Source organism: Ogataea angusta (genome assembly GCF_019207475.1).
Source record: "Ogataea angusta isolate 61-244 chromosome Unknown 61-244_NODE_3_length_881311_cov_93.026150, whole genome shotgun sequence".
NCBI lineage: Eukaryota > Fungi > Ascomycota > Pichiomycetes > Pichiales > Pichiaceae > Ogataea > Ogataea angusta.
Window position 1 is genome coordinate 635,313 of NW_025065217.1, and position 25,434 is coordinate 660,746.

Sequence of the window (25,434 nt, forward strand, 5' to 3'; positions counted from 1 at the left end):
GCCCCAAGTTTACAATATGGCTCTGATCTTGAATCTAAAACAAAACTATTTGTTGCCCGGTTTAAAAGAACATGTAAATAAATTTGATCTTAGGCACATCTTTGCACCACAACGTTTCGGAGCCAGCAGAAGAAAACAAAAAACAAAGTCGTTCTCAGCCGTTGTACCAATACCATGTCGCAGGATCACCCGTCGGTAAATTCGCGTTTCACACCGAAGTCCTATGCGACACCACGGAGGCATCACAAATATGATACTGATGATTTACCGTCGCAGCCTATCAAAATTGGGTACCAAAAAGTCACTCTGGACATTGATTTGGCAGAGCAGTCAGTGGTGGGAGAGACTGAATTGACCGTTCTTCCTCTCAATTCTAGTGTCAGGCAGGTGAAATTAGACTGCAGGGGAATGCAAATAAGGGACATCACAGTGAATGGCAAAAAGGCAAGTTATCATTACGGGGACTTCTTCCAAAACGATGAGTATCTCAATGACATAGAAAATCCGGTTCTGGCCAATTATAAATACAACCCAAATTATGATACACACTCCGAGGTGATTGAGCTTCAGCAGCATCATTTCTACAGATCTAGGTTTTATCCATTGTTTTCAGATCAAAACAATCAAGAGCACCCTTCCTCGTCATACACAGAAAACACATCAGAATTAATCGTTTACATTCCAGACTCTATCAAATTGAGGCTTCATGACCCAACATCAAAACAAACTTTTTCACCCAATGTCAATTCTGCCCGGTCGCACACACCTTTGACGACCAACGCTATGATGAGTTCAGATAAAGTGTACACTCCATTGAATATCAAAATTAGCTATCTGATCAGGAACTCGAAAAATGGATTACTCTTCAATGGAGGATATGGCACAAATATCCCGAAAGATCTTTGGTTTTGCTACACCTCGAACAACGATCTGGGATGCAGTGCTAGCTCATGGGTTCCTTGTATAGACAACCTATATGAAAAACCTGCGTGGGACATAAACATAATTGTGCCTAAGACAGTGGGTGACATAGGAGAGACCAAATTGGTTGGCTCCGACGAAGCCAAGAAGGCTCTACGAAGAATGGAAACCGAAGACGAAATGGACGAAGACCAAGAAGAACGCAATGATACTCCATTGGTAGTTGCGGTTCCAGATTTGATCGGCGTCAAAGAGTCGCCCTCTCCTCTGGATGTTGGCAAGAAAGTGATCAATTTTCAGTTTTACAATCCACTGTCTGCTCATCACCTAGGTTTTGCCGTGGGCGCGTTCGAAAGTTGCCCAATCTTGGACGTCAAGCCAGGTACTGATGAGTTGGTTCCTTCCAATGCCCTCGCAAATCTCGCAGACAATGACATAAACAATGCCACGAATTTTTCTGCTGAGTCGAACTCGAATAAGGTGCCGACTATGCTTTATTTCTTGCCTGGCCGCAAGGAGGAAGTTCTGAACACAACTATTGCAATGTACAAAATGTTTGATTTTTACTCTAAAGAGTTTGGCTCGTTCCCGTTCCCCAGCTACACAATGGTCTATGTCGATGACATGCCGTGCGAGTCTTGTGGATTTGCCGGAATGACAATCATGTCTTCGAGACTGCTCTACAGTCCTAAGTTGATAGAGCCTATCTTTGATGTGACAGAAAAGTTGGCCGTTGCTCTGTCTGAGCAATATTCCGGCATCAACGTTCTTCCAAAATCGCTAAATGATTTTTGGTTGGTAATTGGTATTTCGTACTTCATGGCAGGTCAATTTCTGAAAAAGCTTTTTGGTGTTAACCGATACAGATACGAGGTTAAATTGCGCACCGATTACCTTTGTGAGATCGATGTTGGAAAAAGGCCTTTGGCCAATCAATTATTTCGCTTTCCGATCAATCTCTCCCAGGATATGGAGTTTATAAAGCTGAAAGCCCCTCTGGTAATGTTCATTTTGGATCGCCGAATGACAAAGACTGACAAGTCATTTGGGTTGTCTCGTGTCATCCCAAAGATTTTTCTCCAGGCTATGTCAGGGGACTTACTAAATGGAAACTGTTTGTCAACCGCCCACTTTCACCATGTTTGTGAGAAGGTGGCTCATCATAAACTTGAGTCCTTTTTCCAAAATTGGATACATAGTTGTGGAGTTCCAATTTTTCAAGTGACGCAGAGATTTAATAAGAAGAGAATGTTTATCGAGATGAGCATCCGCCAGATACAGAAAAATAATAAGCTGGAAGCAGAAGACGAGCTGCAAATGGACATAAATTCAAAAGAGACTTTGAGGAAACAGCACCAGAGAGAGAATTTTGTGGATGAGGCTAGTAAGATCTTATCAGAAGAGGAAACTTTCTCAGCCCCCAATGTGTTCACTGGCCCTATTACTATCCGTATTCACGAAGCAGATGGTACACCGTATGAGCACATTGTTGACATCAAGGACCCCGTCACCAAGCTGGATATTCAATATAACACAAAGTACAGAAGATCCAAAAGAAGAAAAGAAGAAGATCAAGAAGAAGCTGAGAGGAAGGAAAGAGAAAGAGAAAAGAGAGAAAGGGATAAATTGAGAAAAGAACGAGAAAAGGACAAATTGCGCGGCGACGATGATGAACCGACGGTGAAGAAACTGGGAGACGTGTTCATGAAGCCGAAAGATCTCGAAGATTGGGGGTTCACAGAAAAACAAAAAATTGAAGAAAACGACTATGAGATTCTTGGAGACGCATTCGAATGGCTGCGTGTGGATGCAGACTTCGAATGGATTTGCAAGGTTTACATCAATCTAAATGAAAATATGTTTGAATCCCAGCTCAGACAAGACCGAGATGTGGAAGCACAATTAGAAAGCGTCAAGTTTTTTTCGGAATCATTGCACCCATCAATCTATTTTGCGACGGTTCTAATGAGAACAATTCTTGATAAACGGTATTTTTATGGCGTCAGGGCGGAGGCGGCTTTAGGACTGGCAAGGTTTTCAAAAGAGAGTAACGATCATCTGGGAATGAGATTTTTGCTCAAAGCTTACAAGTACTTTTATTGCTACAACAATACCATATCCAAAGGATATCCTGAGCTGGACCCAAATGAATATTTACCGCTGCCTAACGACTTTTCGGAGTTCAGTGACTACTTTGTCATGAAAGCTATCGTGACTGGCCTGTCAACCGTGACGAATAAGAATGGTGACAGTCCAATCGAACTTAAGAAAATTATGCTCAACATCTTGAAGTTCAATGACAATAATAACAACTACTTTGACGATTCCTTTTATCTTGCCAATTTTATTACTTGTTTGACAAATTTGATGGTCAGTTCAAATAAAAAGATTCCAAACCACAATGAATCTCATGTTGAGATGGACCAAAGAAATCTCACAGATCCTACCGAGAAATTCCTAGTTGAGACCATGGTGGAGATAAATAGGGCCGCAAAAATGGACCAGTGGTCTCCCTCCCATCACCACATTGTGACTGTGACAATGCTTCGAGAAAAAGTGCGCTTGGCCCTCTTAGGTCTTGTTGATCTCTCTTATATTGACTTGATTCCATACACAAGACCCTTTTACGATGCAGACATTAGATTGAAAGCTTTTGAGAGCCTTTTGCTCTTAGGTGGTTTGAGAAACTCGCATGTTTTGTCGCTATTCTTCACTACTCTCAAGCTTGAAAGATCTCATTACCTTCGTCACCATCTGGTCCTTGCTTTAATGCGAGCAGTTGGTGCAGCTGCCGTGGATGGAGTATTTCCTAACCTCGAAGACGATGAGTTCTTCGGAGCGAGAAAAGGTGACTTTAATGAGAAGATCAACAACCTCATCATTGTGGAAGACAGTGGAGCAGGTAATGACATGAAGACCCGACGCGACCAGCTATCTCGGCTCACCATGAAAGGAGCATTGGAGGCGCTTCGCAGGGACCTGAGCATTGGTAAGGGATTGCGTAAAGAACTATGGTCGGCAATTCATTCGTGCTTGCTATCCGTGAGTGAGAAACGAAATTTGTTTGATGTTATAGAAGTCATCTTTGAAGCCATTGACTCTTTCAAGGTCACCACAAAACTTCCGAACGAGAGGAAACTGGTTGCTAAGGTCACTGATGTTAATATCGAACCTCATTCTGAAACGTACAAGGTGACGTTCAAGAGACAAGGGAGACTAAAAATTCAAATTCCAACTATCAAGCTCAAAATCACAGAGAATAGCAGCTCTCGCTCCACGCAAAAGCTAAAACGCTCCTCTATTTCGGAGGTATCTTCAGATCCAAAGTCCACAAGGGAAAAATTCGAAGTTAAATTCAAATACAGAAAGCTTCCCAAGGGAAGGCGTGTGGCGTATGATATTATCCAAACCGACAAACAATTACCGCTTCGCTATGTGCGTTTCCAGATGTTCGAGAAGAGAGTTCTGTTATCCAATGACGAGAATTTTGGTGAGATAAGGAGCTTGCCAGTGAAACTAAAGATCAGCCCTGAAAGACTGCGCCAGCTTAACCCGGTCAAAACAGAGCCTCGCAATATCCTTTCCACTCCTGAGACAGCTCCCGAGTCAGCTACTGAGTCGAGCGGCCATTTGCAGCCTGAAGGAGGCGCCCATGACAATATTCTTCCTGGAAGCGACGCAGTGAACGCTCAAGAATCAGAAGTGGGTAATGACATCGCTTTTGATCCTGGTGATTCAAGTCAGAAATCTGTTGAGGCAGCTCCTGCGATAAAGACGGAGACAGGATTCTCCGGAATAGAAAGTGAAGCTTCGGTGGATCCTGAGAAAGTTTCATCACAAAGTCGCTCGGCAACGCCGTCTTTGCCGAAGATCAAGCTTAAACTAAAGTAGCGTGTACTATTATAAACGTAATGTATACTATCGGCGTTCTGGAAGTGGTGGCGGCACCCTGGATAGGGCTGGGCCAGTGTTTGTCAATTTGGTAGCTGATGGAAAATCCAGGGTCTCGTGGTCAGAATCTGCGCTCGTGCTTTCAGTTAATGGTCCCGAATACACATTCTCATCTGCGTGCAACCTCTCTTCGGCCTCTTCATCTCTGTCTTGGTCACTAAGCCTCAGTTTTTGAGGAGTTGTTAACGATGATGGCGAGACAGGTTTACTCACCGAACTGCTTCTGTATCTTTCGTTAATGAACATGGCTGGACTTGTTGGGGTCTTTGGCTGCTGCTCATCATAGGCCAGTGCACCGATTGACTCTGTGCTTGTTTTCTCTGTTTTGGCAAACATCTCGACAGATGGTTGTCGTTTATGAACTGCTGGTTGATCGTTTTCAGCGCGTAATGTCTTTTTAATAACTCGACGGTTGGAAATCATTTCAGGAGGTGAGTAATTGATTTCTTTGAGACTTGTGGTGGATTGTTTTTCAGATAATTTTTGTTTTGTTGAAGAGTACAGTCCTTTGAGCTTGGAGTAGGATGTGGCCAGTGACTTGGCCTGATCGTCCCCAACAGCACCTTCAGAAATACTATCTGAAACAGTACTATCCAGCGACAAACCTTTGTTGATTGACAGAAACTTTTTCGAAAGCATTGAGGCTCTATCTTTGTATTTGGCTGTGTTTGTCGCAGAAGAGGACGATCCTCCAGACCCTGTGGTCAATACGGAGCTGCTGTCTGGAGCGTAGTTATTCGTCGATGACTGGGCTGCTTCAGAAGTGTTGTCGTCTCTGATAGACTCCTTGGTGCTTCCTTTAAAAGAGTTGTTGAGAGACGAGCTTTCGTCTTCTTCTAAGACAATGTCGTCCATTTCCAGTTCCTCCGTCTTAAGTTCCCTTGATGGTAATGGTGGCGGAACTGGGTGAGTTTGCTGTGGTGTACCAGCCGCCGAAGGAGGCCTTAAAGATTTGTCCCAAATACCACCTTTGAAGATCTCGCCTTCTGTTTTATAAAACACAAGATCGTCCATGAATGGTAACACTAGAGTCTTTCCCAATGCTTCCTTGAACCTGTTGGTAATGATGTTTGTGATAAGATTGTAGTTCAGAGCACGGGAACTGACCACTGGTTCAATCACCATATCGAACTCGGGCATTTTTGTGAACCCGTACCATAATCTGTTGGTTGGAGGGGGCTTCATCCTAAGCAAAATGTCTCCTTCCAGTTTTTTCATCACAATTTTCAGGTTGATATCAAATTCCCTCTGCTTGAACCTCGTTCCAAGGTTCAAGAATACTTTAGAGGCAACTTCTAGCACTAGACCACCTTGGTAAAGCACATGACACTGAAGACTAAGGTCACCCTCAGGAGTCAAATTTTGCAACTTAGGAAACGTCAAAAAAGGGGCAGAGTGTCCGACGTCTATCTTTTTGATTTGCAGGTCGTCCAGAAAGTCTGGCGTTCTGATCTTTTTGAGACGTTCATCAATTTTCTTTTTTATAAGCTCTTTGAATTCCTCGGTTCTATAGTAGCTTAGGAAAAGACGACCTATCAGGGCATTCAGCCATTGCGTAGTCAATTGACCCTCCGAAGAATTGATGGTCTGAATCAGATCAATCATATCTGCGGTCATGAAGTGTAATGTTCGAGCCATAAATGACGGTTCGAGCAGGTCTTTGGCAGTGCCTGATTTAGGGACGTCTTTGGTTGTTGCTCTGAGTAATGCAAAGTACCAGTCCTCCTTTTGAGTATTGCGGTCTGCATAAAGGAAAAACGTGTCTTTTGGCGGAGTTTCCAAACTCACTTTCCCTTGCAAAATATCTAGCAGGTTTTCTGGCTCAGGAGATGTGGCATGAGGAGCAGTACGGCTGGGCTCTGAATCTTTCTTGAATATACAGATTGCAGCTTTCTTCGTGAAAAGCTGGCCATCCTTGAGTTCTCTAGGCCAGATTCCTATCACATGGTTCGATAGCACAATCACGTGCTGGACGTTCTTCTTTGCTTCATCATCATATAGAAACAGATTGCCATGTTTTAAAACCGCGTAATACCTGTTCTTCTTTCTGATTGCTTTCAGCTTCTTGGCATCGAGTGATGTTGTGTCCTGTTTGGGCTCCTCCGCATTGGCAGGCACAGATTTGTTTCCTTTAACCATTTTCAAAAAGTTACCACTTTTTGGGGCTGGTTGGCTGCTGGCCTGCTCGGCACCTAGCGAATTACCTGAAGAAGCTTGTGTCTGGAACTCGCTCCAGTCAATTTGTGGAAATTGATAATATTCTCGTGTGACAGTCAGCCATCCTTCGTGGTACGTCTTCAGGTCCGAGCTTTCTTTCTCCAAAACCTGTCCTGCCATCAGACTTCTATAGCCTTCTGGTTCCCCTTTAGCCTTGCTTTCTTCCTTCTGTTTTGCTTCCTCGAGCTCCCTCTGTTGTTCAGCACTCTCTGGAGCCCGTGGTATCAAGTGCCATCCAATCATGAGTGTGATGGGCAAAAAAGTCAATCCTCCCAGTATGTAGGTGATTGCTAGCTGGCATAATTTGTGTATAGAATCCTCGAAGCTCAAAACACTCAGGTCAAAGGCTACGTTCTTCACGAACAGGATCAATGGCCATAAAGTCAGCCCTCCTGCTACATAGGCAAGAGTTAGCCTTAATGTTGAATTCATTGTCCAAACTTTTAGATTGTGGGACCAAGTAGAAATCTAAATATTTTAGCGTGGTTGGGAAACTCAGTATTGAGGCTGGGTAGGAAAACAAAAAATGATGCACGATACACAGGATTCACGACAGCAGCTGACGCTTTTACATGAGCCTGTTTCATTCGCATATACGACAGTAGTCTTAGAAACCAATGCGCTCATAAACGAGCCTATTTTCAAGGGCAAAAAAATAAGCCCGACGCGGGGCTCGAACCCGCAGCCTTGTGATTAAGAGTCACACGCTCTACCGATTGAGCTAGCCAGGCTTTTGTTGACCAAAAAGGGCCTAGGTTTATCTTGCTCTTTATTCCGAATCTTGGGCAAAAATGCTCCCAAGGATTCTTCCACCTGAATCAAGTGTATTTATTTCGCCAAAGTAAATGAAAGTGTTTTTAAATAGGAGGAATTTTTAAAATCGTAGCACATCGATTGAAGCATATAATGACTCGCCTATTTATTAGATTTAACCTTTTTGGTAACCACTTTCCCTCCAGGCTGTTTTCGTTTCTTCACCATTCCCGTCAAATCATTCACAGGAACGGTTTTAGGAGTGGCTTTGATTTCTGTACCATCGCTTTCGCCCAAAATGCCCATCATAATCTTCTTCTTCTCTTCCTGAATCGCAGCATCACCTTTCCTCAAATCGTCCAGTCTTTGCTCCATCTCTTGAAGCAAACTCTCGTCTTTTTCTTCGTCTGGAAGTTCATATCTCTCTTTTATGGATTTTAAAGATTTTTCCATAGCCTCTACAGCCGTTGCACTGGACCCTGCTTCTCCCGTGTTGAACTCGGACGCCAGCGAGAGCTTATAGTAGGCTTCTGAAACAAGCCTTGAGGAAAATGGGTATAGTTCCGTTCTTAAATTGGCCAAAGTGGTGAAGTCTTGAGCTGCCTGGCTAAAGTTTTCCGTTTCCAAAGATATTTCACCCAGCAGATCGTAAACCTCACTCAATTTCCTTTTAATGGCCACCAATGGCGATGTGATTTCCTGTATGTCTTTTTTATCTGATTCCAGGTATGGCTTCACCAATTGCTCATCCTGTAGGGAATTGAGCTTCTCCTCGTACAAAGTCCTCGTCAAATCCAGAATCTCCCACGATACCTCAAAATCTGTCTGCTCTTCTCCCTCCTCTCCTTGCTCCTGTTCTTGCTCATGAGACTCTTCTTGCTCTTGCTCTTCCTGTTCTTGCTCAGATCCTTCTTCGTCTTCCTCATTTTCAGCAAGCTGCTCGTTGAATTGAAACATTCCATTATCGTCCTCAGTCTCTTCAGCCTTTTCGTCTTGGTTATTTTGGGCACCTAGCACCTCAGATTTGGACACAGCATTCTCAAATAAAGATTTTGCGTACAAAAAGAGCAAATCAGGATCATCATTGCCTGTCAAAAGATTAGACTTCTCGCATGCCTCAGAATAGTACTCGACAGACTTTTCATACTGCTTTTCAGCAAAAGCCTGAGCACCCTTTTCAAGCAGTTTCACTAGCTCTTGTGAGTAACTTGACTGTTCGGTCATCTTTCAATTAATTTAGTTTTCAAAGAAAATCTTAGCTTTTTCCAATTACGCGTTCCAATATCGATTGTAGCGTTGAATCTCGAAAAATAAATACATATATCTTTTTTAAATTTAATACAAAGCTTCTTTCAGGTTAATCTTTGAACATTTCGAGGACGTACAAGACCTAAAAGACGAGCGCTATCATGACAGTTGAAAGTGAGTATCGTCATTGGACTGGTTTGAGCGGCCATCATACCCAAAACAACACTCATAAAGTGTTGCTTACTATGGGCGGTACGCGCCAGCTGGTCACATCGAAGATTGAATCTAACAGGTTTAGAACCCGAAGAGAACGTTTCCCCTGCGCAAGAGCCAGAACTTGTAGAGTTAGCTCCTAGCGAAGCAGCCGCCCCTAGGTCAGAGGTCAAAATTATCCGGCGCAAGCTGAATGGATATGTTGGCTTCGCCAACTTGCCAAAACAGTGGCACAGAAAATCGATTAGAAGAGGTTTCAGTCTGAACCTTATGGTTGTTGGTGGGAGGGGACTCGGTAAATCCACACTGATCAACACTCTTTTCAATAAGGAGCTGTACCCAGTCGAGACTTTCAACAAACCAGACTTTCCTAACCCAGAAGACCCAACGCCAGTTTCCGTGGAGACTGTCAGTGCCGATATTGAGGAGAACAATGTCAAGCTGAGCTTGACTGTCATTGATTGTCCAGGTTTTGGAGAAGGCATCAACAACACTGACTCTTGGAAACCAATTGTCGACGAGATCAACAATAGATTCGACATGTATCTGGAGGCCGAGACCAAGATTAACAGAGCCACTGTTGTAGACAATAGGGTTCACGCCTGTCTGTACTTTATTGAACCAACTGGGCACTCTTTGAAGCCGCTGGATATTACATTCATGAAGCAGGTTCACGAGAAAGTGAATTTGATTCCCGTGATTGCCAAGTCGGATACGCTCACCGAAAAGGAAATCCAGGAGTTTAAACAGAGAATCATGGACGATATAACCAACCAAGGCATCAAGCTCTTCACTCCTCCAGAGTACGACAACGATGACGAGGAAACCAAGGTCGCTTCTCGGGAAATCATGGCCAAGGCTCCGTTCGCTATTGTTGGGTCCACAAACCAAATTCAAACTCCAGATGGAAGAATAGTCAGAGGTAGATCTTATCCATGGGGCATCATTGAGATTGACAATGAGGACCACTGTGACTTCATCAAGCTAAGACAACTATTGATTAGAAACTTCATGGAGGAGTTGAAAGAGACCACTGCCAACGTTCTCTATGAGAACTATAGAACGTCCAAGTTAAAAAAACTAGGAATTGAGCAAGACGACTCCGTTTTCCGTGAATTCGATCCCGTCCTGAAACAGGAGGAGGAAAAACAGCTGCACGAGGCCAAGTTGGCAAATATGGAGGCACAGCTTAGATCGATATTCCAATCAAAGGTCAGCAAAGAGGAGAAGAAGTTACAGGAGACTGAGGCTGATCTCTTTGCCAAACACAAGGAAATGAGAGACAAGCTGTTGAAACAAATCAAGTTACTAGAGGAGAAGAAGAGGGAGCTCGAGATGGCTAAGCCAATCCACCATGATCCTGCTCCATTGCCTAGTACTGCGCCAACCAAGACCAGAAAGGGTTTCCTCCGTTAATTGTGCGTATTTGTGTTTCAGCGATTTGACTTTTTTAAAATTTACATAAACGGAGTAAAGTTTTTTTATGATAAAAAAACAGAAGTACAATTGTGTGGAACCATAATGTCTCTTTATGATATTCTGGGAGTGGACTCTTCTGCCTCCTCGGTTGAAATACGTAAAGCTTATAGGAAATTAGCTTTGCAACACCATCCTGATAAAGTTTCAGAGGAAGAGAGAGAAGAGGCAGAAATCAAATTCAAAGAAATCAGCAGTGCCTACGAAGTGCTTATAGACGAAGAGAAACGAAACGCATACGACACATATGGGACCACAGATGGCGCTCCTAATGGGTTTGACTATCATGATTCAGGATTTGCGAACGCTGCATTTGGAGAAGGCGACTTCGATTTTGATCCCCAAGACTTCGCCAGTTTTTTCAATGGGATGGGAGGCTCTTATGGGAGAGCACCACCACCTAAGACGAGAACTGAGGATGCAATTTTGAAGGTCGAAGTCACCTTGGAAGAACTATACAATGGCAAAGTGATAAAGACTTCTTCTACGCGGAACAAGTTGTGCAAGCATTGCAAAGGCAGCGGAGCACGTAAATCGGCAATTCCAATAAAATGCACCACTTGTCATGGTGATGGATATGTCATGAAAATTCGACAGTTGGCACCAGGGCTTGTAACCCAGCAGGCTGTTCCATGTTGGAGATGCAAAGGGAAAAAAACCATCCACAAGGAGAAAGATAACTGTAAAAAATGCAAAGGCAAGGGAGTGGTGGAAGAGTCTAAAATCTTGGAATTCAATATTCCAAGGGGGGCTCCCGAGACGGGGTCAGTGACTTTAAAAGGCGAGGCGGACGAAGAGCCAGGACTAAAGCCTGGGGATGTGGTATTGCAATATAAAACGAAAAAGCACTCAACTTTCAAACGACAAGACCAAAACCTGTACACGAAAGTCACGATTTCGTTGGTCGATGCTTTGTGCGGATTTGAAGATCGGAAGCTAGTGAAAACACTAGATAATAGATGGATTTCAATCTCCGTGCCTGCTGGGAAAGTTCTGCGGCCAGGTGACTCGATTGTAGTTCCAAATGAGGGAATGCCGCTTGATGACAACTGCAACAAAAATGGAGATCTCTATATCGGAGTAGAGATCCAGTTCCCTAAAGACAACTGGTTTTTGGAGAAGAACGACATCAGCAAGCTCAAGTCAATCCTGGATATTTCTTATGGCGGGCAGCCCCAGACTGCGGCGGGAGGTGAGGTCGAAGACGGAGAAATTGTAACTAACGTGGCTTTCAAAATACAATCAAAGCATGAGTTACCGAAATCCTTCAACACCTATTTCAATGACACCAATGTCACTCATATAGGAGTGGAAGAGCCAGAACAGAAGAAAGGGTGGTTCAGTTGGTTCTCGTGAACATAGTTATCCTGTATATGATGAAATCAAAAGTCTTAACGCTCCTAAAGTCTCTTTGGTTTGTAGTGGTGATGCGACTCCGATTCTTCGAGTATTTTGTCAAGTTTTTTGGATGCTGATTCTTCCCCTTCTTCTGGAAACTCCAAAACTAACTCGTTCGATTTGAAGGCGCTTTCCAAGGAATCCTGTTCTTCCATATCTTTCAAATATGACAAATCTAATTCAAGCGGGTCATCGATAGTTTTTGTTGACTTGTGTTTATTGTTCAGAACATCATCTAGGAGGTCATCTGGAATCGGCGTTAAGGTATTGGGAATGTAAGGAAGCTCATCTTCCGCGGCTGGCACGATCTCTATGTCGTCTTCAAAATCGAATTCCTCTTTCGCCGAAAGCTTGTGCTTCGTTCTAGACTGCGGCGAATCGCGCTGAACTCTAAACTTTCGAACAGCAACGGCTTTTGGATCATGATCGAACAAATGCACGTCGTTCAGCGTTGACGTCTTCCGAATCTTATTGTAATTTCCAAACTCCTGCGGTTTCACGATAGCATTTGAGGACTTGGTTCTTAGCACGCTTTTCGATGTCTTCCGTGAGATCCCCTTATCAGAACGCACATCCTGGCCTTTAGAATGCAGTGCATTCTCTTTATTTTGATTCACTTTTGAATGGGGGATGGAGGACATAGCAATTGTAAATAAAATACAGTAAATTAGTCGCGACAAGGCATTTTATTTATTTGACCATTAATTTTTTTTGTTTGAATGCCACCAGATCAGAAGCAGGTCCTCCTGGAGTTTTACCGATCACTTAACCGTAAACTTTTGAACCTCAAGCTTGATGCAGTTGCTGACCGACGGCTGAGAAATTGGCTTCGGTCGCAATTCAAAGACACAGCAACGCCACTGCATCGTAAACTTCAGGAAGGAAAACGATTTGACCTTATTTTAGATGGCTCCCTAAACGGTCATTACAAATCTGGCGTTAAACTCTTGCGGATGGCCTATTACGATTTGATTTCTTTTGATGCACGAGCGCCAAAATGGCTGTCTGATTTTGCGAGAGCTAAAGTTTACTCTAGGGCTCAAAAAGACCGATTTTTTAGCGAGTACTCAGGCATCCTGAAGATCACACACGATATTCACGATTTCAAAAGCATTCCAGGATTGGTCGAGAAGTACATGATCAACTTGCAACAATCAGAGACAAAGTCTCTTCCTTCCAATCATAGCATTACTGATATCTTGAATGGTGTCAAGCCTGCAGTCCAAAGCTCAACTTACGGATCGAAGAAGCCCTTATGTTCACTATTCAGTCAATTGCGAACGCAATATAAAGACCATATAGACCACGATTGGGCGTTGCCACAACTAAATCTCAAAATCCCCCCAAACCCAGCAGGCCTACCTCTCTCACCGTCAGTAAGACGAAATTTGATTCTTGTAAAGCTGCTTCAAATAAAGCGCTTCATTAATGAGTACCCTCCGATGAAGATGGAAGATATGGAACACTTAAACAACTTCGTCAAGTCCGAGACCTTTGGTAGTCATCCGATGAGCTTTGCATACGAGAGATTCACCCGTGACTCGTTTGCATTGACTAAGAACGGAAAGTTCAAATTGTCGAAGATTAGAGACTTTTCAATTCCACCGCCGAAAAACCTCTTCAATTACTATGTTAGTGTAAAATAGATATGTACATTAGATTTCTACGACGATGTAGCTCCTTTTGTTTGAATCGAGTAAGCATGCGATTCTGCGCAATGGGTTGATAGCAAGATACTTCGGAATAAATCCCTCCCTAAACTTGTTGTGCTTTTTTATATGTTTGTGAGACAACTCAGTTGAAGCTCCAGTCATAACGTCACCAGTATCTATAACCAAAAGATCACTTTTAGGCATGTCATCCCTGAACGCCACTAAGATGACCAGTTCACTCGGGTTCAAAAACACTCCCTGTATATCTGCGGTCTTGCCAGAAAGCACATCTGAGAATTTCAAAGGGTAAATCGAGTGATCTAGTGTGGAGCATTCAAATTTCACAATTGTAAGTTGCTTTTCTTGCTGCATTATCACATGCCCGAATTCGGTCTCGTCTTCGCTATGTATTGAAAGTTTTGCGTTTACGCAACCAATGTCTCCGATTCTTCTAATCATAACGGAGTCCATTTTGGTCTTCATGTTGCTTTTGATTACATCAAAGAATTGCTCACATGTGTGCTTTAGATCAAAGAATACTTGGGATGATTCGTCATTAGCTGATTTTTGTAAGCCTGTTGTAAGAAACCTGATGACGTCTTTGGTCTTGATGATGTCAGGGGTTTTTTCGTCAGATGTAATTTCGACCAGAATTGCGTTGAGCCATTGAACAAAACTTTCAAAACACTGTTGTTGCTCGTTCAGCCTCAGCATATTCTGGTAGAGCAGGCGGAGTAATCTTGAAGTCAGCTCAATAGCTGTATCTAAAAGCTGGCTCTGAAGGCCCAGTTTGCCCTCATTTTCTCTCCAATTGGAAAGGCCATGTAAGTCTGTGAGATAAACAAGCATGTGCTCTAACGCAGGAATCAGATTGTAAAAAAGGTTTCTTCTAGAGCTTTCAAAATATTGTTTGCCTAGTTTTGTCCACCTTTTTAGTCCTCGGTCTCCCAAATAGTCACTAATCCAGGCCCTTGTCGGCTCGGTCATGACTCCAGTCAGAAGAAGATCATAAAGATCGTATACGGGGTCGACAGTGGTACCCTTTGATTCCGGTTGAGATTCAATCTCAGTTTTCAGGAGATCGACTATGCGCATTGTGTAATCTTCAAAAGGCTTGCATTCCGAAGCCAAATCATCAATCAATTCCTTGACATATGTGAGTAAACCCACAAGTTTGGAGCAAGCAAGACATACACGCGGAAGTAAGTTACCGTATATTTCCACGAATGAAGTCGTCAGTTTGATAACGAAAAGGCCATCTTCCTTTTCTGTCAAAATGTAATGCGAAACGAGGTTTTTGGACGAGCAAATGCCCAGAAACGTTGAGTATGAATCCCGTAGCTGCGGAAGCTGAAAATTCTCAATGATAAAGATGCCATAGAGAACCAGAGAGACCATGCCATGTTCAGATCCAATGATGAGGAAATCAAGAGAAGAATCTTCACACTTTATTAATTGATCATCGTTGACCAGTTTCTTTGAGCTATGTGACGATGTGAGTTTAGGAAGCGAGCTGGTGAGATTGATGTTGAACATCTGCTCGTATTTGCTAGCTGTGTCGAACGTGCTGAGCCTATTGAACCAGCCGCAAGTCTCTATCGAACTCCCAATCTGAAATTTGAGCATCAGTTTACCGCTGCTCGAGTCAAAAAGATTGGCCTGTCCCTTAGTGGAAATTATAGCAAATACCTTGCCATCAGGTCTCCAGCAAAGACATTCGATCTCTTGATCATCATCTAATTCGATTGTCCACACTCGCTGGTTTCCTAATCTGTAGACCCAAAGCGTATTTTTGCTCAATTGAAAAGACACCAGATCCATAGTGGGGCACCATAGAAAGTTCTTACTTGATCCCACAGCAAATGGTAATTGCTGGGTAGATGTTGCATCAACATCTATCATCCCAGGGAACTTGAATAAACAAAGGAAAAAAAATAGTGCGACGATAGTCGCGGACGACCTATCAAGCGATAAGATGAGGGGCGACGCGTTCAAAAATTACCGTACCTCCTGGGCGCAGAAATTTAAAAAAAATAAACAAAAGGAATGTTGATTGTTTTTACCATTTCTTTCGTGCTTTTATCTAAATGATTGCCAAAACCTCAAAACCGCCAGCATCCAAGCTGTCATATAAGGGTGAGTATAGTACGCATCAACATCTAACATTCAGATTTAATTATCAATGCCATTACCTCTCTGAAAGACAGAAATGGGTCTAGGTAAGTTAGAAGGGTAAACAAACATCTAATTATTCAGTCGCCAGGCAATCAAAAAGTTCATCCAAGAGAACTACCCAGCAGGTGAATCTACTAGTTTTGATACTGCCTTTAACCTGGCTGTCAAGAAAGGAGTCGTTTTAGGCTACTTTAGACAGCCAAAAGGCCCCGCAGGCCCTATCAAGCTGATAAGGGAAGCCGCTAAAAAATTGATCAAGAAGGCAGCTGACAAGAAACAAACTACCAGAACAGCTCCCAAGACAACCACGAAGGCTGTCACCAAAGGCTCCAAACCAGCCACTAAAACGGCCATCAAGAAGGCGGCTCCACAAAAAGTTTCGCCAAAGAAGACCGTTGGAAAGACACCGGTTCCATCGAAAACTGCCAAATCCTCCGCCAAAACTACTTTGAAGGCAACTAAATCTTCAAAATCTGCCAAAAGTATCAGCACTTCCAAGGTGTCAAAAAAAGCTACCCCAACTGAGGCTGGTAAGAACAAAAATTCAACTAAAGCTTCTTCAGCTAAGTCTGCTGCGAAAAGAAGCCCTGCTGCCAAGTCTGCAGATACGAACAAGAAGGCCACAATTTCGAAAGTTACCAAGCCAAAAGCTGCTCCCAAGAAGGCTACAGCTACCAAAAAATCTGCTTCCAAGAAAGCTTCTTCGGCTAAAACATCAAAATCCTCCAAGAAATGAACCTGTTGTGAAACACCCTTTGTATTTTTAGGAGCTTGTGTTATTATTATTTTCTTCCTTGCTTAATATTTGTATACTGAATGACAAACCTGTTCTCGGTGGCGCATACTTGATTTGTTTTTTTTTTTTTTTTTTTTTTTTTTTTTGGTACAGTGTGGTTGTTGGCTCGAAACGCAAATACTCGGAGCAATAAATCAAGATCCGGGTAAAATGATCATTTTTCGCAAAATTACGGGTATCAGCTGATGTCAATAATTCCGAGTTGGCTACGTTTCAATTCGAGATGTTTCTAAGTCCGGTAGACAGGATCAGGTTTTTCATGTCCACCTGTGTGTGGCTATTGTGGATTATGTTATTATATTGAGCCCAGACAGCACAATAGAAAAAAAGGGCAGTTTACATGTCTTGTAGTGTGCAGAGCCCAAAAATCCTTGCACGTCACATTTAGTCTAGTAACATCCTTCTTGTTCTAGATAATTTTATCTCTAATTTAGTCTCCAGACCGTATTTATTTTTCCCTTATTGTCTCTGCATCCCCATCAAAACCGATCTATACCATCAACTTTAGCTTAGCGGGACTTTAAATCAAAAACTTTTCCCGATTTAACTTCAAATCATTTTTTAAGTTTATTTTATTTGCAACTGAACCCGAGCATCGCAAGAGATAGTATCTCAATAATGACGTCGCCGGAGCTGACGGAATCAGTTAATCCTCTATATGTCATCAAACTGTATGAAGATTCAGCCGTGTTGGAGAATCTCCTGGTGGTTTTCAAGAATAACTACAACTATCCTGAGGTCAACTGCGAAGTGCTGAAGGGCAACTCAGAATCCCCAAAGACTGTCTTCGCCAGATTCGAGGAAAAGGATCATTTCGAGAAGTTCAAGGAGTTCCTTGAACAGCGTGATATAGAGTATGAGCATGTTGCCACAGAGCACGAGCTCAAAAAACAATTACCCGGAAATCTTTATGTGAGAGGTTTACTCCCCACAACGACATCCGATGATCTAGTCAGAATCTTCAGCAGATACGGAGCACTTGTATCGTGCAAGATCATATACGATGACTTTGGGGTATCCAAAGGCTATGGATTTATCAATTTCTCGGATCGGGTCGAGGCTCAAAAAGCCATTGATAATCTCAATGGCGTTAATGTGGATGGCAATCATCTCTTTGTCAACCATCACATCTCCAAAAGAGACAGACTCAAGGAGCTAGAGATGAAGAAGCTCAAATACACCAACCTTTATGTGAAGAACGTTCCAGACGATTTGACGAAAGAAAAGCTGGCCCAGGTTTTCGGGCGGTATGGAGACGTGGAGTCCGTTTTTCTTCCTCAAGGGACCGGGAGCCATAACAGAGGCTACGCTTTCATTAACTTCAAGAGCCACGAGGATGCTGTTAAGGCACAAGAAAACTTAGATGGATTCGAGATCGCTCCTGGATATAAATTACAGCTCGGAAAGGCCGAGCGAAGGAAGGATCGGATGCAAAATCAGATGAATACTTACAAACCGAATTACCTTCCGTTCCAACCACAATACATGCCTCCTCAGCCCGAGAATTCTAACAATCTTTATCCCTCTTTCATTGTTTCGCCAGATTCAAATCTCATTTCGACTGCAACCGGTCTTCCAATAGCAGGTCCACAATACCAGGATTCAAACTTGTACATAATTCATCTGCCACTGGAATACAAAGACCAAGACCTTTACGAACTATTTGCACCTTTTGGCCAAATCATGTCAGCCAAAATCATGACATACCCACCAAATGACTCGGCAGTAATGGATGAAGGAGATGAGGACACAGAAAGCAAGTCCCGTGAGGGACGCTCTAGAGGATTTGGGTTTGTCTGTTTTAATAAACCTCTAGATGCATCAAAAGCATTGGTTTCGATGAATGGATATCGTGTGGATGATTCCCATGTGCTGGAGGTCTCCTTTGCCCAGAGAAAGGAGAACAAATTTGAGAAGGGAAGGTTGCATCATTATAATCAGAATCACCTTGGCAACTTCTACAATTATTTGAATCAAAATTACACCAAGCGCAGTTTCAGCCTTCCAGCAAGTATGCACAGTGGAGGGTACGTTCCGATGACAGCACCTTCCCCATCTCAGGTTTCTTATCCTCTAGTTGACAGTCCGGGAGGACCCCAGCCCGGTTCTCGAACAATGTCGGTGCCCTACATTTCTTACAATCCATACTATTACTATCCATACCCAATGCCTCCTGCTTCGCCTTTCGTCAAAGACGGCGATATGGAAGAAGAGGGAGCAGAAGGCACACCAGACCAAGGTTTAGAACAATAGAAATGGATACATACTAAAACCGGAACTTATAAAACTTGTATAATCTTATATTTCTTCAATAAACACTCATGACACTCATAAACTTGGAGGGTACTCTTCCTTAGCGCGCTGGTAATCTTCCATGATCGGTTCTTCGTCCGTAACTTGCTCCACGCTTTTAACTTCGTCGATGTAAAACTTGAGCATCTCTTCAATGCCATTCTTCAATGTGATCTCGCTAGAAGAGCAACTCTTACAAGCCCCAATCAGCTTCAAAAATACTGTTCCCGTATCCTCATCAAATCTAACAAACTTGATGTCACCTCCGTCTTCTTGTATGGCCGGCTGAATCCTTGTAATCAAAAGTTCGTTGATCAAGGCAACAACTTCGTCTTCGTCCTCGTATCCATCAAGATCCTCATTTTCTGCTGACTGCTGTCCCAATATGTCAATGTACTTCTGATTTATCACTGCCTGTCCTGATGTTAAATGTTCAGTTAAAATCGAAAAGATCTCAGGTTTCAGCAACGACCAACTGTGCTTCTCTCCCTTGATCACGGTTATGAAATTGTAGCCAAACAGAATCGACTTGATGGATTTGTCATTTACGCTCAAAAGCTTGAATGCCAACTCTGATTTGTTCAATGCGTCTTTTATACCTGTGATCTCTAATGTAGGAGTGTTAGGAGAAGGCAAAAATTTGAACTCTGAGGGCACAAATTTAAGCGCATTCTCGTTGGGCGTTGACTGGGTTTGAATAAACAGGCTTCGGAGCTGGCCGACCAGTCCAAGGCGGCGGGGAATATAACGGGAGGCGAACATTGTTAAAGGAAATTATTATTTAAAGTCTCCACTTTTTCTCTATTCAATTTGGCATCGACGCGTCGGCGTGACTAAACCGGAATCTTCTCCATCATATTGGGCTTCTGCTTGCGAGGCGGTTTATAGAGGTGAAATTGGGCGAGGAAGATCAAATCGAATACCATTGTAACAAATATAAGCCCCAGCTTGCTTCTATTCGCCTCCAGGAGCTTCAATAAAGTTGTTTTGTTTCTCAGCAAGAGCTCAGCAATAGAGAAGAAACAGCCAGAGAGATCCAGTAGAATTTGCATCTTCGAGATTCCAAACATGGACCTTCGCTTGGCATTGTGTAGAACCTGGGGAATGTACTTGGTACAGCTGACAAGAATCTTGCAGTAGGAAAGGTTCAGCGTGAAGTTCAGGAGCTGGTTTTTCTGGTTCTTATAATAAATATTGTATAGCAAAAAGAGACCGAATGCAACATAGTAGCCTTTGACAAGCTTACTGAACTTGAACGAGGTTCTCGTGTTTTTCAGGCCCCACCACTGGTTTCCCAAAATGATCTGTGATAGTAGTACAACGGTTAAAATCCAGCCGTGCACGGAGTAGGCAAGGTCAATGACGGAAAGTAGCGGCAGATTGCCACCAAAAGCACCAGAAAACTGCTTCCTTACCGTCTCACTGAACACCTGGAGATATATAGACGCTGTGTAGCACGAGTAGCCAAGCAGGTTGAGAATAGCGAAATCCAACGAGATGGAATCGGCGCTTCGAATCCGGAGATTCAACAATATGGTGGGATAAAAGGAGACACTCCAGGCTATGGCGTAAAGCCAACCAGAAACGGTCGCCAGGTCCAAGCTCATTGCATAGGTGGAGTGTAGCTGAAATGAAAGTTGTTTTTAGTTCGTATGTAGGGCTGACCTAAGCGAAACTTGTGCCGCGAAAAAACTCCTTGGAATATTCTACTCTATGGCCCCAACAAGAGCGATCGATTGAGATGGACGGCCCAAAAATTAGTGACGTTCTCGTACGCAGGGCACAGACAAATGTGCTCAACAATCAAATATCTTGGTCAAGACAAGGACACCTGGCCTACGCGGCTCCTCGCGCTGGGAAACATAATTTGTTAATGACATATCTCGAGTGTGTTGATGGCCAGACCTGGCAATTGGCGCCACCAACAGGATTTCAGATAGGATCTTTTGGCAGAGTATTGGGAGCCAAGAAGTATCATTATGACCACGAGGACGAACAAATAACGGGAGCCGATAATTTATCTAAGCTGACTACTGTACAGTTTAGTAATACTGGCTGGGACCTATTTCTGAGCGACTCAGTCGGCCACGTGTCCATATGTGTAACTGGAATCAAGCGGGTGCTTCCTACCGCCAGTGGGCAAGCTGGGGCTCATACTACTGCTACTCCCTCGACCAATCAGTCTCCGACATCACAAAACCAGGGAGTACAGGCTGCGCAATATTCCCGTACTTCGTTCAACTCATTTGAGCTCCTTTACACAGACAGCTCCTTTGCACCATTTCCAGATCTTTCAACCGCTTTGAAAAGGGAGGGAAACCAGATACTGTCAATCAAATGGCTCAACATAGATAAACCTGTGATTGTCAATTCCCCAGCAGTTAAAACACAGGCAACGCGGGAGAACCCGGTGACGAATGGCTGCGCGTCAAAATTGGGAGCTGCTGCACAGGATGCTCAGGACTACTACTACACTTACACAGCTCACCAATACAAGCCGTACGGGACGATGCATCCTCTGGCAACGAAACAGGCCTGTATTGGCGTGCGGAAAAACGGAGAGGTTTGGCTCTGGTACCAAGAGGACCACGGAATTGAGTACAAGAGAGCCGTGAACCAGCTTCCTATCGGAGATGTCCTACTTGAACATGCTGCCCTCGGCTTTACGAGAGATGGAGAAGTTATTGTGGCTGTCCAGATCGGAGACTATTTGAAGATCTTTGAGGTGATCATTGATTGGGGATTCTTAGTTGAGGCAGCCAAACAACTTACCAAAACACCAACATACAGAGTGCCCGATGAGAATAGAATACCTCCGAAACTAGGAATCCGCAAAGTGGCGAGTATGGGGCTCTGCTCTGTCGATGAGAACGCATCTTTCTGTACCGGTATACAGTTAGTCTCACCTGACTTTAGCCCATCCACGGAACTAGAGCTGCTTTTGCTTTTTGACAACGATAGGTCTCTTGGGAACAAGTCTCCCGTCTCCACCATATACAGATATCAACTGCGCAACCTCGACATGGCTTCTGTCATCCATCCTATGTTTGGACAGATTGCATCTAATCAGAGCAATGTTTTTGAGTCCCGCAAAACCTATAAGCCCATATTCAAGCAAAAATTCACTTTTGATGAGGCGATCGTGTGTCTCGAGCTGCTAAACCTGGATCTGACAATTGCCGTCACCCTAGCAAACGGTGAGATCAAACTAATCAATAGGCAAACATTCAAGGCCGCCCAGAATATCTACAATTTGGATGAACTGGGAGATGACTTTGGGCCAACTGGCCCTTTGCTCCCAGAAACTGTGTCGTGTCTTACCGATGCGGGATTTGAGTTTCCAAGAATAGAGTTCCTGCCCCAATACACATGTATCTCGCCAAACGTCTGTTGCTTTGTCGCTATGCCATGGAACGAAACAACACTCCATATCGACTCTGCTCGCACGAACGCGTGGCAGTCAGACGCAGTCCCCAACAAAAAAGGACTTCTTTTGGCCACAGCAGCAGCCGTTGCTTTTCGTCATACAAACGCTTGCTACTATGGGTACTCAACAGATGATCTGGTGGCAACGATTCGCTGCGAGCTTGAACAGGCCAAAAACAATCGTGGAGAGGAGTACGCCTATAGACTCTTGATGTCAATTTTGCAGGAGAGCCAAAGAGCGATCAACTTGAATATTGATGTATCTAGTGAGCAAACAGATAAAATGCTCCAAAACCAGCCTTTGCAACGAATACTCACTTTGCAACTGTCTCTCGGCACAGAACTGAACTGGCGGCGGAACAAAAGCGGCATGATAGCTTGGGCGCTCGTGAATTTGAAGTTTGTCACATCGTCCATCATGTACACCATTCACACGATTTACTCGAATATGCAAAGATTTGCAAAGAAAGGACTCCATGTTTCTGATACTCTCGCAAACGCACGTGCCCGCGAAGAGAGCATTATTGCTGTGCTCGGAGTCATCAGATGGTGTGTCGACTATATCGTATGGCTGAATCAAGAGCTGGTTGAGTTGCACGGTGTTTTCAAAAGCAACAGCCCAAAGGAGGTTGAGCAGTTCCTTGCCAAGTCGGTTGCAATTCCTCTTGTGCTGGGGAAAGTACCACGATCGTTTTTGATATTTGCTATTTCCAACATTAGAAGACTGTTTTCTTTTGTGCAAAAGTTCATTGAAAAAAACGATCCATCGCTGGCCGCTTTGGTGACGCCAGATAATCCAATGGGGACTTTCAAGTCGGTTGAAAACCAGCTTTTCGCAGATTCTCAATGGACGCTGGCTGCTCCATCGAATAACCAGAGTCAATCGGGAAAAGCCATTGTGGCCCATCCAACGATTGAGGCCTATGTTCGTTTGGGATCGCTGATCAATAATTCGCCGATCATTTTGCAGGCATTTGAAAGATTTCTTTTAGAAGCAGACGGGCCGCTCAGAAATATGAGATTGGATCCAATTACAGCACTGGCAATCGAACAGCAGCTCATATGCCAAGGCCATGTTTCAAAGACGTTTGTGGAGCCTCTGAGAAAATTGTGCGAAGTGTATGATCGGGTTGTGCTCACCAACGGCAGTGTCGACCTCGTGGAATTATACTTTTATGATGTGAGCTGGCTCAACCTTGGCTCTAAGGAGGCAGATATGGCAGGTTTCAATGCAGAGGAAAAGCGTCCTGCACTCATACGGCAGACGGACCAGAAATTCTCAAACTCCTACAACAAAAAACTCATTCAGATGAACACATATGATGGCCTCATCCTCGACATGCTACGCAGACAACTACTGAAGCCTTCTGAGTTTATTGCAAACCCATCAGCACAGCAGGCGAACGGCTCAGGAAGTAGGCCTGCAGTCAATGGCTCAAATTCCTCGAATACGCAAACACTAATGATGCGCAAGTGTATAAGATGTGGCGCCATTTCTTCGGTGAATGGCAATGAGGTGTACTTAAGCTCGCCTACATTCATTGTCAACCCGGTGTACCAGCATTATCAGCGGATTTGTTTCTGTGGCGGCGCATGGGCTAATATGTGATGCTACCACAACAGGGTTTTGCATTCCAAGATTTGGCATCCAATGGAACCTGCCAGTCGAGGACTTAGACAATTTGTATTTCGTCGCTGTGCGCCGATCGTTTCGGCAAATGCTCAAATACTAAATTATGTGCATTATCAACCTTGTATCTATATAATTCTTCTATAAAATTATATGACAAACCGATTGCATTATATTACCAGATCCAATGCACCTTTCCCGATTTTGATAGTAAAAAAGAGCACTGATTTTTTTTCCCCAAGTAGATTTTCGATCAAACTCGCCATGTCGAGAAGCTCCATATCAAGGGCTCCATCCAGAGTCCCTTCTTTGGTGCCCGAAACGTCTTTGGCAAATTCCCGGGTTTCCGATCTATCTCTTTCGAGAACTGCTACATCGGCCTCCACCACTTCGATATCGTCCCATTATAGTACATTGGACTCTCATTGGCTTCCCAACACCGTGGTTGTGAATCAGTCGCGTATGAAGATCTCTCTGACTTTGACTCCGAAAGAAATTGATCTCCTGAAGTCCTCTTGGAGCAAAGTCATCAGCTCGTCATCAACGGGATCAGACACCCCAAGGGTAAATACTCCATCTATTCCTTCGGCCACCGGGTCTCTACGCGGAACTCCCCAAAAACAGAGTCGCTCAATCAACATTGGAACGACGAACTCAGGATCCTCGTTCGCGTCATCGCTGTTTTGTATTCAGCTATATGAAAACTTTATCACTCGTGATCCTATGATTGAGAAACTGATTCCATCAATTAAACACCAGGCATCCGCTTTTGCAGGTGTGATAAATGTTGCCATGTCAACATTGGATGATCTCAGCAGAATGAACGAGTCTTTGGAAAGTCTTGGAAGATTGCACTCAAGAATCTTGGGAATTGAGCCGGAATATTTCCAAACGATGGGCGAAGTTCTAATCAAAACTTTTCGAGACAGATTTTGCAACGACGTGGATGATGGGTTCTCACTCGAAACAGAAGAGGCCTGGATCAAACTGTACTGTTTCCTTGCGAACTCCATTATTCAAGGAGGAATCGATCCCGTTATCACTTATGAGACAAGCAAAGGCGAACGAAGTTCCGTTGGCTCTCCTAAAATCAACAAGAAACAGAGTATTACGAGTTTGGAGTCATTTTCGGGATCCACACTGGCGTCCAGTTCCATACCATCGCCCAAGAAATCTCAAAGTATATCCAAACCATCTTATTTGAATGTCACGAAAAGAAAGCTGCAGAAACCAGCCAATTTGAAGACAGGAGCCAAATCTTCTGCAGATTGCATCATCATGTGAGG

The 25,434-nt window shown here is 43.7% G+C and overlaps 14 protein-coding genes across 14 annotated transcripts; 8 read left to right on the forward strand and 6 right to left on the reverse strand.

Annotated features, from left to right (window-relative positions):
• Window positions 1-174: 174 nt before the first annotated feature.
• On the forward strand, window positions 175-4,812 carry KL928_001828 (uncharacterized protein; the record flags this gene model as incomplete). The annotated part of the gene is made up of 1 exon (XM_043202236.1): window positions 175-4,812. One exon carries the CDS (start codon window positions 175-177, stop codon window positions 4,810-4,812), a length of 4,638 nt encoding a protein of 1,545 aa, XP_043061105.1.
• A 27-nt stretch (window positions 4,813-4,839) lies between these two features.
• KL928_001829 (uncharacterized protein) lies at window positions 4,840-7,521 on the reverse strand (the record flags this gene model as incomplete). Its single annotated transcript, XM_043202237.1, has 1 exon — window positions 4,840-7,521. One exon carries the CDS (start codon window positions 7,519-7,521, stop codon window positions 4,840-4,842), a length of 2,682 nt encoding a protein of 893 aa, XP_043061106.1.
• Window positions 7,522-8,004: 483 nt separating this feature from the next.
• KL928_001830 (uncharacterized protein) lies at window positions 8,005-9,066 on the reverse strand (the record flags this gene model as incomplete). The annotated part of the gene is made up of 1 exon (XM_043202239.1): window positions 8,005-9,066. The coding sequence occupies one exon, from the start codon at window positions 9,064-9,066 to the stop codon at window positions 8,005-8,007; it is 1,062 nt and encodes a 353-aa protein (XP_043061107.1).
• Window positions 9,067-9,251: 185 nt separating this feature from the next.
• On the forward strand, window positions 9,252-10,719 carry KL928_001831 (uncharacterized protein; the record flags this gene model as incomplete). The annotated part of the gene is made up of 2 exons (XM_043202240.1): window positions 9,252-9,356; window positions 9,436-10,719. The coding sequence occupies 2 exons, from the start codon at window positions 9,252-9,254 to the stop codon at window positions 10,717-10,719; spliced, it is 1,389 nt and encodes a 462-aa protein (XP_043061108.1).
• Window positions 10,720-10,824: 105 nt separating this feature from the next.
• Window positions 10,825-12,135, forward strand: KL928_001832 (uncharacterized protein; the record flags this gene model as incomplete). The annotated part of the gene is made up of 1 exon (XM_043202241.1): window positions 10,825-12,135. One exon carries the CDS (start codon window positions 10,825-10,827, stop codon window positions 12,133-12,135), a length of 1,311 nt encoding a protein of 436 aa, XP_043061109.1.
• A 44-nt stretch (window positions 12,136-12,179) lies between these two features.
• On the reverse strand, window positions 12,180-12,818 carry KL928_001833 (uncharacterized protein; the record flags this gene model as incomplete). Its single annotated transcript, XM_043202242.1, has 1 exon — window positions 12,180-12,818. The coding sequence occupies one exon, from the start codon at window positions 12,816-12,818 to the stop codon at window positions 12,180-12,182; it is 639 nt and encodes a 212-aa protein (XP_043061110.1).
• Window positions 12,819-12,896: 78 nt separating this feature from the next.
• On the forward strand, window positions 12,897-13,823 carry KL928_001834 (uncharacterized protein; the record flags this gene model as incomplete). Its single annotated transcript, XM_043202243.1, has 1 exon — window positions 12,897-13,823. The coding sequence occupies one exon, from the start codon at window positions 12,897-12,899 to the stop codon at window positions 13,821-13,823; it is 927 nt and encodes a 308-aa protein (XP_043061111.1).
• Window positions 13,824-13,832: 9 nt separating this feature from the next.
• KL928_001835 (uncharacterized protein) lies at window positions 13,833-15,731 on the reverse strand (the record flags this gene model as incomplete). Its single annotated transcript, XM_043202244.1, has 1 exon — window positions 13,833-15,731. The coding sequence occupies one exon, from the start codon at window positions 15,729-15,731 to the stop codon at window positions 13,833-13,835; it is 1,899 nt and encodes a 632-aa protein (XP_043061112.1).
• Window positions 15,732-15,916: 185 nt separating this feature from the next.
• On the forward strand, window positions 15,917-16,740 carry KL928_001836 (uncharacterized protein; the record flags this gene model as incomplete). Its single annotated transcript, XM_043202245.1, has 2 exons — window positions 15,917-15,954; window positions 16,143-16,740. The coding sequence occupies 2 exons, from the start codon at window positions 15,917-15,919 to the stop codon at window positions 16,738-16,740; spliced, it is 636 nt and encodes a 211-aa protein (XP_043061113.1).
• Window positions 16,741-17,418: 678 nt separating this feature from the next.
• Window positions 17,419-19,053, forward strand: KL928_001837 (uncharacterized protein; the record flags this gene model as incomplete). Its single annotated transcript, XM_043202246.1, has 1 exon — window positions 17,419-19,053. The coding sequence occupies one exon, from the start codon at window positions 17,419-17,421 to the stop codon at window positions 19,051-19,053; it is 1,635 nt and encodes a 544-aa protein (XP_043061114.1).
• Window positions 19,054-19,128: 75 nt separating this feature from the next.
• KL928_001838 (uncharacterized protein) lies at window positions 19,129-19,854 on the reverse strand (the record flags this gene model as incomplete). The annotated part of the gene is made up of 1 exon (XM_043202247.1): window positions 19,129-19,854. The coding sequence occupies one exon, from the start codon at window positions 19,852-19,854 to the stop codon at window positions 19,129-19,131; it is 726 nt and encodes a 241-aa protein (XP_043061115.1).
• A 71-nt stretch (window positions 19,855-19,925) lies between these two features.
• On the reverse strand, window positions 19,926-20,699 carry KL928_001839 (uncharacterized protein; the record flags this gene model as incomplete). Its single annotated transcript, XM_043202248.1, has 1 exon — window positions 19,926-20,699. The coding sequence occupies one exon, from the start codon at window positions 20,697-20,699 to the stop codon at window positions 19,926-19,928; it is 774 nt and encodes a 257-aa protein (XP_043061116.1).
• Window positions 20,700-20,833: 134 nt separating this feature from the next.
• Window positions 20,834-24,127, forward strand: KL928_001840 (uncharacterized protein; the record flags this gene model as incomplete). The annotated part of the gene is made up of 1 exon (XM_043202250.1): window positions 20,834-24,127. The coding sequence occupies one exon, from the start codon at window positions 20,834-20,836 to the stop codon at window positions 24,125-24,127; it is 3,294 nt and encodes a 1,097-aa protein (XP_043061117.1).
• Window positions 24,128-24,412: 285 nt separating this feature from the next.
• On the forward strand, window positions 24,413-25,432 carry KL928_001841 (uncharacterized protein; the record flags this gene model as incomplete). Its single annotated transcript, XM_043202251.1, has 1 exon — window positions 24,413-25,432. The coding sequence occupies one exon, from the start codon at window positions 24,413-24,415 to the stop codon at window positions 25,430-25,432; it is 1,020 nt and encodes a 339-aa protein (XP_043061118.1).
• Window positions 25,433-25,434: the final 2 nt, after the last annotated feature.